Below are 12,679 nucleotides of genomic sequence, written 5' to 3'. Positions count from 1 at the left end.
GTCGGGATCGTACCTCGTGTTTATGGCCAAGTTATCATGGACTAGGTGCTCGTACCTCGTGTTTATAGCCAAGTTATCATGGACTCGGTGCTCGTACCTCGTGTTTATAGCCAAGTTATCATGGACTCGGGTCTCGTACCTCGTGTGTTTATAGCCACGTTATCATGGACTCGGTGCTCGTACCTCGTGTTTATAGCCACGTTATCATGGACTCGTGCTCGTACCTCGTGTTTATAGCCACTTATCATGGACTCGGTGCTCGTACCTCGTGTTTATAGCCAAGTTATCATGGACTCGGTGCTCGTACCTCGTGTTATTAGCCAAGTTATCATGGACTCGGTGCTCGTACCTCGTGTTTATAGCCACAGTTATCATGGACTCGGTGCTCGTACCTCGTGTTTATAGCCAAGTTATCATGGACTCGGTGCCAGTACCTCGTGTTTATAGCCAAGTTATCATGGACTCTGTGCTCGTACCTCGTTTTATAGCCAAGTTATCATGGACTCGGTGCTCGTACCTCGTGTTATTAGCCAAGTTATCATGGACTCGGTGCTCGTACCTCGTGTTTATAGCCAAGTTATCATGGACTCGGTGCCAGTACCTCGTGTTTATAGCCAAGTTATCATGGACTCTGTGCTCGTACCTCGTGTTTATAGCCAAGTTATCATGGACTCGGTGCTCGTACCTCGTGTTTATAGCCAAGTTATCATGGACTCGGTGCTCGTACCTCGTGTTTATAGCCAAGTTATCATGGACTCGGTGTTCGTACCTCGTGTTTATAGCCAAGTTATCATGGACTCGGTGCTCGTACCTCGTGTTTATAGGCCACGTTATCATGGACTCGGTACTGGTACCCGTGTATAGCCACGTTATCATGGACTCGGGGCCAGTACCTCGTGTTATAGCCAAGTTATCATGGACTCGGTGCTCGTACCTCGTGTTTATAGCCACGTTATCATGGACTCGGTGCTCGTACCTCGTGTTTATAGCCAAGTTATCATGGACTCGGTGCTCGTGTCTCGTGTATATAGCCAAGTTATCATGGACCCGTTGCTCGTACCTCGTGTTTATAGCCAAGTTATCATGGACTCGGTGCTCGTACCTCGTGTTTATAGCCAAGTTATCATGGACTCGGTGCTCGTACCTCGTGTATAGCCAAGTTATCATGGACTCGGTGCCAGTACCTCGTGTTTATAGGCCAAGTTATCATGGACTCGGTGCTCGTACCTCGTGTTTATAGCCAAGTTATCATGGACTCGGTGCTCGTACCTCGTGTTTATAGCCACGTTATCATGGACTCGGTGCTCGTACCTCGTGTTTATAGCCAAGTTATCATGGACTCGGTGCTCGTACCTCGTGTTTATAGCCAAGTTATCATGGACTCGGTGCTCGTACCTCGTGTTTATAGCAAGTTATCATGGACTCGGTGTTCGTACCTCGTGTTTATAGCCAAGTTATCATGGACTCGGTGTTCGTACCTCGTGTTTATAGCCAAGTTATCATGGACTCGGTGCTCGTACCTCGTGTTTATAGCCAAGTTATCATGGACTCGGTGCTCGTACCTCGTGTTTATAGCCACGTTATCATGGACTCGGTTGCTCGTACCTCGTGTTTATAGCCAAGTTATCATGGACTCGGTACTGTACCCGTGTATATAGCCACGTTATCATGGACTCGGTGCTCGTACCTCGTGTTTATAGCAAGGTATCATGACTCCGTACTCGTACCCGTGTTTATAGCACGTTATCATGGACTCGGTGCTCGTACCTCGTGTTTATAGCCAAGTTATCATGGACTCGGTGCTCGTACCTCGTGTTTATAGCCAGTTATCATGGACTCGGTGCTCGTACCTCGTGTTATAGCCAAGTTATCATGGACTCGGTCTGTACCTCGTGTTTATAGCCAAGTTATCATGGACTCGGTGCTCGTACCTCGTGTTTATAGCCAAGTTATCATGGACTCCGTGCTCGTACCTCGTGTTTATAGCCAAGTTATCATGGACTCGGTGCTCGTACCTCGTGTTTATAGCCACGTTATAATGGACTCGGTGCTCGTACCTCGTGTTTATAGCCACGTTATCATGGACTCGGTGCTCGTACCTCGTGTTTATAGCCAAGTTATCATGGACTCGGTGCTCGTACCTCGTGTTTATAGCCAAGTTATCATGGACCGGTGCTCGTACCTCGTGTTTATAGCCACGTTATCATGGACTCGGTGCTCGTACCCGTGTTTATAGCCAAGTTATCATGGACTCGGTACTGGTACCCGTGTTATAGCCAGTTATCATGGACTCGGTGCTCGTACCTCGTGTTTATAGCCAGTTATCATGGACTCGGTGCTCGTACCTCGTGTTTATAGCCAGTTATCATGGACTCGGTGCTCGTACCTCGTGTTTATAGCCACGTTATCATGGACTCGGTGCTCGTACCCCGGTTTATAGCCAAGTTATCATGGACTCGTACTGGTACCCCGTGTTATAGCCACGTTATCATGGACTCGGTGCTCGTACCTCGTGTTTATAGCACGTTATCATGGACTCGGTGCTCGTACCTCGTGTTTATAGCCACGTTATCATGGACTCGGTGCTCGTACCTCGTGTTTATAGCCACGTTATCATGGACTCGGTGCTCGTACCTCGTGTTTATAGCCAAGTTATCATGGACTCTGTGCTCGTACCTCGTGGTTATAGCCAAGTTATCATGGACTCGGTTTCGTACCTCGTGTTTATAGCCAAGTTATCATGGACTCGGTGTTCTACCTCGTGTTTATAGCCAAGTTATCATGGACTCGGTGTTCATACCTCGTGTTTATAGCCAAGTTATCATGGACTCGGTGTTCATACCTCGTGTTTATAGCCAATTATCATGGACTCGGGTTCATACCTCGTGTTTATAGCCAAGTTATCATGGACTCGGTGTTCATACCTCGTGTTTATAGCCACGTTACATGGACTCGGCTGTTCGTACCTCGTGTTTATAGCCAAGTTATCATGGGACTCGGTGTTCATACCTCGTGTTTATAGCCACGTTATCATGGACTCGGGTTCATACCTCGTGTTTTAGCCACGTTGTCGTTACTCTGTGTATTATTACTTTATTATGACGTGTTTTACCTTTGTATTATTCTCTATTGTCTTTCTCTTGCATTGTCGGGGAAGGGCCCATAAGTAAGGGATTTCACTGTTAGGCTACGCTTGTTATTGACAAAGTATTTTGACGAATACAATTTATTTTTATTTGTAATAATCAGTACCGCACACAAATATTGTTTCATTTCCGATGCTGAAGATTGTTTTTAAGCCAATTAGTTTATGCAATTGTTAATGAAAGGTGAAGCTCGTTTATGGCATTAGAAGACTGTGAAGGCTGAAGATCGTTTAGGCCAATTAGGAGACTGTGAAGCTGAAGCTTGTTTAGGCCAATAGGAGGACTGTGAAGGCTGAAGCTTGTTTAGGCCAATTAGCAAGACTGTGAAGGCTGGAAGCTTGTTTAGGCCAATGGAGACTGTGAAGGCTGAAGCTCGTTTAGGCATTAGCAGACTGTGAAGGCTGAAGCTTGTTTAGGCGATTATAGCAGACTTGTTGAAGACTGAAGCTGTTTAGGGCGATTAGCCAGACTGTGAAGGCTGAAGCTTTGTTTAGGCCAATGGGAGACTGTGAAGGCTGAAAGCTTGTTGGGCCATAGCACACTGTGAAGGCTGAAGCTGTTTAGGCCAATGGAGACTGTGAAGCTGAAGTCATTTAGGCGATTAGCAGACTGTGAAGCTGAAGCTTGTTTTAGGCAATTAGCAGACATAATTAGGTTACAATTATTAGCCATATTCAATGGACCAAACAGAAGAGCCAGAGAGAGATTTATTAATTGCATAAACAGTCGAATTCAAGCCAGATCACTCAAAGACTTGACTTTTAAACATTTGGATGTTTTACTTTATTCCTTTAGGACGTCTTTCAAAAATCGCGGCCACTGAAAAGGGCAAACATTGAGAGTGCGTTTATCCATTCACAGTAAGGCTTGAGTTTTTTCGTGATGTGGAGGATGGAGGGTGGAGGAGGATGGAGGATGGAGGGTGAAGAGGATATGGAGGATGGAGGGTGGAGGATGGAGGAATGGACGGGTGGAGGGGATAGGAGGGTGGAGGGCTGGAGGGTCGGAGGGTGTGAGGATGGAAGGGATGAGGTGGAGGGTGAGGGTGCGAGGGTGGAGGGTAGAGGGTGGAGGATGGAGGTGGAGGATGGAGGAATGGAGGGTGGAGCGGTGGAGGATGGAGGGTGGAGGGTGGAGGGTGGAGGGTGGAGGGTGGAGGGATGGAGCTGGAGGTGGAGGATGGAGTGGAGGGTGGAGGAAATGGAGGGTGGGAGGTGGAGGGGGGGTGGAGGGTGGAGGATGGAGGATGGAGGGTGAAGGTGGAGGATGGAGGAGTGGAGGATGGGGTGGAGGATGGAGGATGGAGGGTGGAGGAGGAAGGAGAGGTGGAGGGTGGAGGGTGGAGGTGGGAGGATGGAGGGGGGAGGGTGGAGGATGGAGGGGGAGGGTGTGAGGGTGGATGGATGGAGGATGGGAGGGTGAGGGTGGAGGTGGAGGATGGAGGATGGAGGATGGAGGGTGGAGGGTGGAGGGTGGAGGATGGAGGATGGAGGGTGGGTGTAATTCAGTCACGCTCAAAAGAGGATACGGACAGAATTAAGTTACAGTACTGAACCAGTGGTGGAAAAGTACTCAATTTGTCATAAAAAAAGTCACCCGGTAAAAATTACTAACTTGTGTAAAAGTCTAAAAAGTTTATTGGTTTTTAAATGTACTTATGTATCAAAAGTAAAAGTATAAACCATTTCAAAAATTCCGGTATATTAAGCGCAAACCAGGCGACTGCACAATTAAAAATTGTTATTTTTTATTGACGGGACAGCCAGGGGCCACACTCCAACACTCAGAACAAACATTTTACAAAGGAAAGTCCCACAATTATCAGAGGCAGTAGGAGATGACCCAGGAATGGTTTCTCTGTTTAGTGAGTCCCCAGATCAGAGGCAGTAGGGATGGACCAGGGAATGTTCTCTGTTATCTCTCTCTCTTTTTTTTTTCACCGAGTCCATGATAACGTGGCTATAAACACGAGGTACGAGCACAGAGTCCATGATAACTTGGCTATAAACACGAGGTACGGGCACCGAGTCCATGATAACTTGGCTGTATACACGGGTACCAGTACCGAGTCCATGATAACTTGGCTGTATACACGGGTACCAGTACCGAGTCCAAGATAACTTGGCTGTATACACGGGTACCAGTACCGAGTCCATGATAACTTGGCTATATACACGGGTACGAGCACCGAGTCGATGTGCAGGGGTACGAGGTAGGGACATATAACTAGGAATACAGTGATGGATAATAAACAGTAGCAGATTAGTCAAAAAAGTTCAATGCAGATAATTATTTTGCACAATTTAACTAATTATTTAGCAGCCTATTCAGGTTCCTGTTGGTTCCAGACTTGGTGCATCGGTACCGCTTGCCGTGCGGTAGCAGAGAGAACAGTCTATGACTAAGGTGGCTGGAGTCTTCGACTATTTTTAGGGTCTTCCTCTGACACCGCCTGGTATAGGGTGAGGTGTGCTTCATTCTATAGCTACAAAACAACCTGAAATCTCCAGGAGGGATACGTTGTAGGTGAAAAAGTTCATTCAAATAACCAAATTCAACCTAGCTAATTTCCGATTTATACGAAATTGTTTGACTACAGAGGTAGCAAATTTGTACTTCAAATCTATGATAGTCCCCCACTTAACATACTGCTTGACTAGTTGGCCCCAAGCTTGCTGTACAACATTAAAACCCATTCAGTCGGTCTACAAACAGGCTCTCAAAGTGCTTGATAGAAAGCCCAATAGCCATCACCACTGTTACATCCTCAGAAAGCATGAGCTCCTGAGTTGGGAAAATCTTGTGCAATACACCGACGCATGTCTTGTATTCAAGATCCTAAATGGCCAGGCTCCCCCTCCACTCAGTATTTTTGTTAAACAGAAAACCCAAACATATRGCAGCAGATCCACAAGGTCTGCCATGAGAGGTGACTGTATAGTTCCCTTAAGGAAAAGCACCTTTAGTAAATCCGCTTTCTCTGTGAGAGCTTCCCATGTCTGGAATACACTGCCGTCAGACACACATAACTGCACCACATATCACACTTTCACAAAATGCCTGAAGACATGGCTAAAGATCAATCAGATTTGTGAACATAATCCCTAGCTGTGTATTGCCGCTTTACATGTTGTGTCTGCTTGTCTGTAGCTTGTGAGGGTGGAAACACTTTGTTGCTTTTATTGAATTTTGGCTAAAGTATTTTTCTATGTTGCTCTGTCTGTATGCTACGTCTTACTTGTTCTATGTTGCTCTGTCTGTATGCTATGTCTTGCTTGTTCTATGTTTCTCTTGTCTGTATGCTACGTCTTGCTTGTTCTATGTTGCTCTGTCTGTATGCTATGTCTTGCTTGTTCTATGTTGCTCTGTCTGTATGCTATGTCTTGCGTGTGCTCATCTAACAGTTTAACTTTCGTCCGCCCCCTCGCCCCGACCCGGGCGCGAACCAGGGACCCTCTGCACACATCAACAACAGTCCCCACGAAGCATCGTTACCCATCGTTCGAAAAAGGCGCGGATCTTGTAGAGCAAGGGGAACCACTACTTCAAGGTCTCAGAGCAAGTGACGTCACCGATTGAAAGGCTATTAGCGCGCACCACCGCTAACTAGCTAGCGAGATGTTGAAAATGTCAGTGAAGACACTTGTCAGCTGGTCAGCGCATGCTCTGTGTACGCGTCCTGGTAATCCATCTGGCCCTGCAGCCTTGTGAATGTTGACCTGTTTACAGGTCTCCCTCATATCAGCTACGGAGAGCGTGATCACACAGTCGTCCGGAACAGCTGGTGCTCTCATGCATGGTTCAGTGTTGCTTGCCTTGAAGCGAGCATAGAAGATATTTAACTCGTCTGGTAGGCTCGCGTCATTGGGCAGATCGCGGCTGGGTTTCCTTGTGTAATCCGTGATAGTTTGCACGCCAAGCCACATCCGACAAGCTTCAGAGCCGGAGTGGTAAGATTCGATCTTAGATGTTTTGCCAGTTTGATGGTTCGTCAGAGGACGCAGCAGGATTTCTTATAAGCTTTTGTTTTAGTGTCCTGCTCCTTGAAAGCAGCAGTTCTAGCCTTTAGCTCGGTGCGGATGTTGCATGTAACCCATGGCTTCTGGTTGGGATATGTACGTACGGTCAATGTACGGGGACGACATCGTCGATGCACTTATTAATGAAACCGGTGACTGATGTGGTGTACTCCTCAATGTCATTGGATAAATTCCGGAACATATTCAGAAACAGTTCTGTAGCTCAGCATCGGCTTCATCTGACCACTTGTGTATTGAGCGAGTCACTGGTACTTCCTGTTTGAGTTTTTCCTTGTAAGCAGGAGTCAGGAGGGTAGAGTTCTGGTCAGATTTCTATGAGTAGCGTAAACGTGATCTATAGTTGTTTTGCCTCTAGTTGCACACCTGGTAAAAATGAGGTAAGACGGAATTCAGTTTCCCTTCATTAAAGTCTCCGGCCACTAGGAGCGCCAGAGTGAATGGATGATCTCCGCATGTGTTGTTCCCACTGTGAAGCAGAGGAGGAGGTGGTGTGGGGGTGCTTTGCTGATGCTTTGTTGGTGACCATGTCTGTGATTGATTTAGAATTCAAGGCATCCTTAACCAGCATGGCTACCACAGCATTCTGCATCTATACGCCATCCAATAAGTTTGCCTGCATTAATGTCTCCGGCCACTAGGAGCGCCACCTCTGGATGAGCATGTTCTTGTTTGCTTATTATAGAGATGGTTGAGTGAAGTCTCAATGCCAGCATCGGTTTGTGGTGGTAAATAGACAGCTATGAAAAATATAGATGAAAACACTGTGTGTGTGTGTGCTGCTGTGAGTGTGTATTCCTGTGTGTACTATGTCCTCACCCAGTACAGTAAGGTAGGCCTTGGCGGTCTTGACAGGCATGGTGAACAGAGAACAGGTGTACATCCCCTCGTCAGCCAGTGTGATCTCACTGATACTGATGGTCAGCTCGGACCACGACGCTCTCACCAGCTCTATCCGGTTATCTCTCAGAGCTAAAGAGAGAAAGACAGAGAGGGAGAGAGAGAGAGAGAGAGACAAAGAGAGAGAGCAGAGAGGGAGGGAGAGAGAGAGACATAGATATAATTGAATAATGACTATTATCACTAACAATAACAATGTCCACATCTTATTTCATCACACACAATATTTCAACAAAAAACGGAACAAATGTACTTGTTACAGTCATCCCTGAGTGGTGCACTTGAGGAGAGATGAGAGGGACAGAGAGTAGAGGGCTAGAGAGGAGAGGGTTAGAGAGGAGAGGACTAGAGAGGAGAGGGCTAGAGAGGAGAGGGCTAGAGAGGAGAGGGCTAGAGAGGAGAGGGCTAGAGAGGAGAGGGCTAGAGAGGAGAGGACTAGAGAGGAGAGAGAGAGGAGAGAACTGAGAGAGAAGAGAGGAGGGGCTAGAGAGCGAGAAACTAGCAGAGGAGAGGGCTATGAGATGGAGAGGTACTAGAGAGGAGAAAGCTAGACGAGGAGAGGGCTAGCAGAGGAGAGGGCTAGAGAGGAGCAAGACTAGAGAGAGAGGCCTAGAAGGAGCAGGGTACGAGACGAGAGGGCTAGAAGGAGAGGCGTTTAGAGAGAGAGGCTAGAAGAGCTAGAGAGAGAGAGGGCTAGAGAAGGAGAGAACTTAGAGAGGAGAGGGCTAGAGAGGAAGGGCTAGAGAGAGGAGAGGGACTAGAGAGGAGAGGAGAGGGACAGAGAGGAAGAGGACTAGAGAGAGAGAGAGGGCTAGAGAGGAGAGGTCTAGAGAGAGAGAACTAGAGAGGAGAGGGCTAGAGAGGAGAGGACTACAGAGGAAGAGGGCTAGAGAGGAGAGGGCTAGAGAGGAGAGCTAGAGAGGAGAGGGCTAGAGAGGAGAGGAGCTAGAGAGGAGAGGCTAGAGAGGAGAGGACTAGAGAGGAGACGGGCTAGAGAGAGAGAGACTAGAGAGGAGAGGACTAGAGAGGAGAGGCTAGAGAGAGCAGAGAGGACTAGAGAGAGAGACTAGAGAGGAGAGCTAGAGAGGAGAGGCTAGAGAGGAACTAGAGAGGAGAGACTAGAGAGGAGAGGGCTAGAGAGGAGAGGCTAGAGAGAGAGACTAGAGAGGGAGCAGGGCTAGAGAGGAGAGCTAGAGAGAGGAGACGGACTAGAGAGGAGAGGGGCTAGAGAGGAGAGGACTAAGAGAGGAGAGGACTAGAGAGGAGAGGACTAAGAGAGAGACTAGAGCGGAGGGGCTAGGAGGAGAGGCTAGAGAGGAGAGGGAGAGAGGAGAGGGCTAGAGAGGAGAGGCTAGAGCTAGAGAGAGAGGCTAGAGAGGAGAGGGCTAGAGAGGAGAGGGGCTTAGAGACAGGAGAGGGGCTAGAGAGGAGAGGGCTAGAGAGAGGAAGATGAAGACTAAGACGGAGAGGCGCTACGAGAGGAGAGGGCTAGAGAGGACGAGGGCTAGAGAGAGAGGACTAGGAGAGGAGAGGGCTAGAGAGAGGGCTAAGAGACGGATAGGGCTGAGAGGAGAGGCTAGAGAGGAGAGAGGGCTATGAGAGGAGAGACTAGAGAGGAGAGCAGAGAGGAGAAGGCAGAGGAGAGGCTAGAGAGGAGAGAGAGAGAGAGAGAGCGGCTAGAGAGGAGAGGCTAGAGAGGAGAGGACTAGAGAGGAGAGAACTAGAGAGGGAGAGGCTAGAGTGGAGCGAGTGAGCTAGACAGGAGAGGGCTGCGAGGTAGAGGGCTAGAGTGAGACGGAGTAGAGCCTAGACCGGAGAGCAGGGCTAGAGAGGAGCAGGATGAGCTTTAGACAGGAGAGGGCTAGAGAGCAGAGAGGTGGCTTAGGACGACGAGAGGGCTAGAGAGGAGATGGCTAGAACAGGAGGCAGGCAGAGAGGAGATGCTAGACAGGAAGAGCGGCTAGAGAGGAGATGGCTAGACAGGAGAGGGCTAAGAGGAGATGGGGCTAGACAGGAGAGGGACTAGAGAGGAGATGGCTAGAGAGACTGTTGAGAACTAAATAACTGAATAATCTTGAGAGTGAGGATAATTCCGGCTTGATTCCAGAATTTCGCAGAAACTCCGATTTTTCACTCTTAAAATGTCTGCCAAACAAAAACCAGTGAGCTTTCAAAGTTAACAAACCATACAACTCTATGCACAAGGACTCTACTTTGAACAAATTACACTGAAAATTTAACAAAAACACATTTACTGGAAGAACTATGCAGACGCAAAGGTTTAAAATAAAAAGTTAAATCTCAGTTTTTTATGTGTCCATGGTTTTCCAAAACAACTGTTAAATATGTACTTTTGGATTAAAGATGAAATATTCGGCAGAAAGAACGTCAGCCATAACATATCACCTTGACTTAGAAAAATAATTATGGTTGATTGAACTACGGGTAAGTGATTTATCACCCGTACCGTAGTAAATTGCTGAATAAAGGAATTTTCATTTATTCACAACGAGCTTTGCCGGAAGGATCATGACCCACTGCTCACTCCTGTTTCCACTGAGGTTTTGCTTTACGTTACTAATGCATTGCTCCATCTCTAAATAATACCATACTGCAAATTACCCCTGCACCATCGAAATTTCACTCTAAAATCCGTCCATGAAATGACTGCAAGCCTGTGCCTAGCCCCAAATAAATAGAAATTGTGTCGTAATTAATCCGTGAGGTGTGCGGATAACTCCTTACATAGCACTATCGAACAATATAGCTACCTACATGGTGCTATCCAACATTCTTTATGGATCAAGCTTACTGGTTATTACCAGGGCTCCACGCTGCTCCGTAGTACTAGCCCAAGTTATCTGTACACTCTTACTTCAGATCTACTGTACCAGACACCTGAGTGTCCCCCGGTGTAATGTCTTGTAATATCAGAGCATATAGTTCTACAACCAGAGCCAGTGTCCGTTGAGTTGCATCTTTATGACAGACTATTCCCCAGCCCAGTGGGTATCTCCCGCGTTACGGTTCACCGTGTCTTGTATTACGAGTAGGTTATTACCAGGCCAGTGTTACCAGCCCAGTGAAAAGTGTCTTTATAGCAGTATGTTTATTCACCAGGAGCCAGTGTGCTCGGATAATCAGTCATTAGCGTCAAACCGCGCCGTGCCCGGATTTAGAATATCTGTGAGACAATCTACCTCTTGAGTCGTGGTGCAAATGCAGTCCTGACATATATTAAACGATACTCTGAAAAAATTAGCTGAATTCCCTACAGAGTGAGAGAATGATTGACTCTGCTGCATCCCGTGGGTGATTGAAATCCCATATTCAGCCTGTTTTAGAAATGGCCAGAACCCAGCGTCATGTGAAAATCAATCAGAACCTTCAAGACTCAGCTGCATAATTATTCAATGGCATTACTTCGTCGAGATGAAGAAGTAATAGCAATTGGCGTAATAGTATTAAACGCGATTTATTTTAGTTTAAAATGAGCCAATACCTCCGAGTGCCTATTTGTAGTCCTGTCTTTGAGCTCTTTCCGAGCTCGAAAGTGCAAGTGCTATTTCTGGAGCACAAGCGGCCCCCATATAGTCTCTGTCCTATTGAATTCTGCCCCAGCAGAGCACGAGAGCCAAGTGCCAGGACGCTCCCAGTCTCCTCTGCTATTGTCTGTCAGTCATGCACAATGAGCCAAGCAAAGGACCCCATCTATACCAGTGACCTCGTTGTATCTGTCTGCATCAGAGATGAGAGCTCAAGCCAGACGCGCCCCATCTCTCCCTATTGTTCTGGCCAAGCAAGTTCAGTTGAGATCACTAGCAGCCCCATCTCTCCTATTGGTCATTGCGCCCGCAGCAGATGCGAGAGCCAAGCTAAGGTGCCCATCTCTGATCTCTCCTATTGATCTCTGCATCGCGAGGAGAATTCTGACGAGGCCAAGCATGAGCCCCATCTCTCCCTTATTGTTCTGCCCGAAGCAAGAGTATGAGAGCCAATGTGGCAGTGCTCCAATGCTCATCCCTATTGCTTTCTTAGTGCAGCGCAGATTAGTAGAGAGTCAAGCCAGGCCCCATCCTCTCCTGATTGTTCTGCAACGTCGACGTAGATCGAGAGCCAAGTAGCCCTCCATGCTGCGTTTCCTATTGTTCTGCAGCACGAGATGAGAGTTCAAGGCCTAAAGGCCCCCATCCTCCTATTTGTTCTGCAGCAGAGATGAGAGCCAAGCAGGCCGCTCTCTCCTAGTGTTCTGCAGGCAGGTAGATATGAAGAGCCACAATGCAGGCGGCCAATCTCCCTATTGGTTCTGCAGCGCCAAGAGTGAGAGCCGAAGGCTAGGCGTCCCCACATCTCTCCTATTGTTCTGCCATACCATGCAGATGAGAGTCAAGCATGGGCCGCTTTATCTCTATCACTGATTCTGCTGATCTGCGCCCAGCAGAGTATCAATTGAGAGATCAAGCGTGCGGCCCCCATCTCTCCTGCACTTCGTTTCCACTGCTCCAGCAGAGGATTGAGTTAGCCCATAGTAACGAGCCGACCCCCCTATCCATCTCTCCGTGATTGACTTCTCCTGCTAGCAGCGGATGTTAGAAA

The 12,679-nt window shown here is 47.8% G+C and overlaps 1 protein-coding gene across 1 annotated transcript in view; it reads right to left on the bottom strand.

Annotated features, from left to right (window-relative positions):
• Positions 1-8,349, bottom strand: part of LOC112073850 (cell adhesion molecule 2-like) — a gene marked incomplete at its 3' end in the record, with an annotated part of 71,922 nt that extends 63,573 nt beyond the window's left edge. The window contains 2 exon segments of the mRNA XM_024141091.2: positions 8,003-8,155; positions 8,337-8,349. Of these exon segments, the coding sequence (XP_023996859.2) occupies positions 8,003-8,155; positions 8,337-8,349 (166 nt within the window).
• Positions 8,350-12,679: the final 4,330 nt, after the last annotated feature.

This window comes from Salvelinus sp. IW2-2015, unplaced genomic scaffold (genome assembly GCF_002910315.2).
Source record: "Salvelinus sp. IW2-2015 unplaced genomic scaffold, ASM291031v2 Un_scaffold2392, whole genome shotgun sequence".
Taxonomy (NCBI): Eukaryota; Metazoa; Chordata; class Actinopteri; order Salmoniformes; family Salmonidae; genus Salvelinus; species Salvelinus sp. IW2-2015.
The sequence above is the reverse complement of the archived record's forward strand: the minus strand, read 5'-3'. Positions and strand labels throughout refer to the sequence as shown.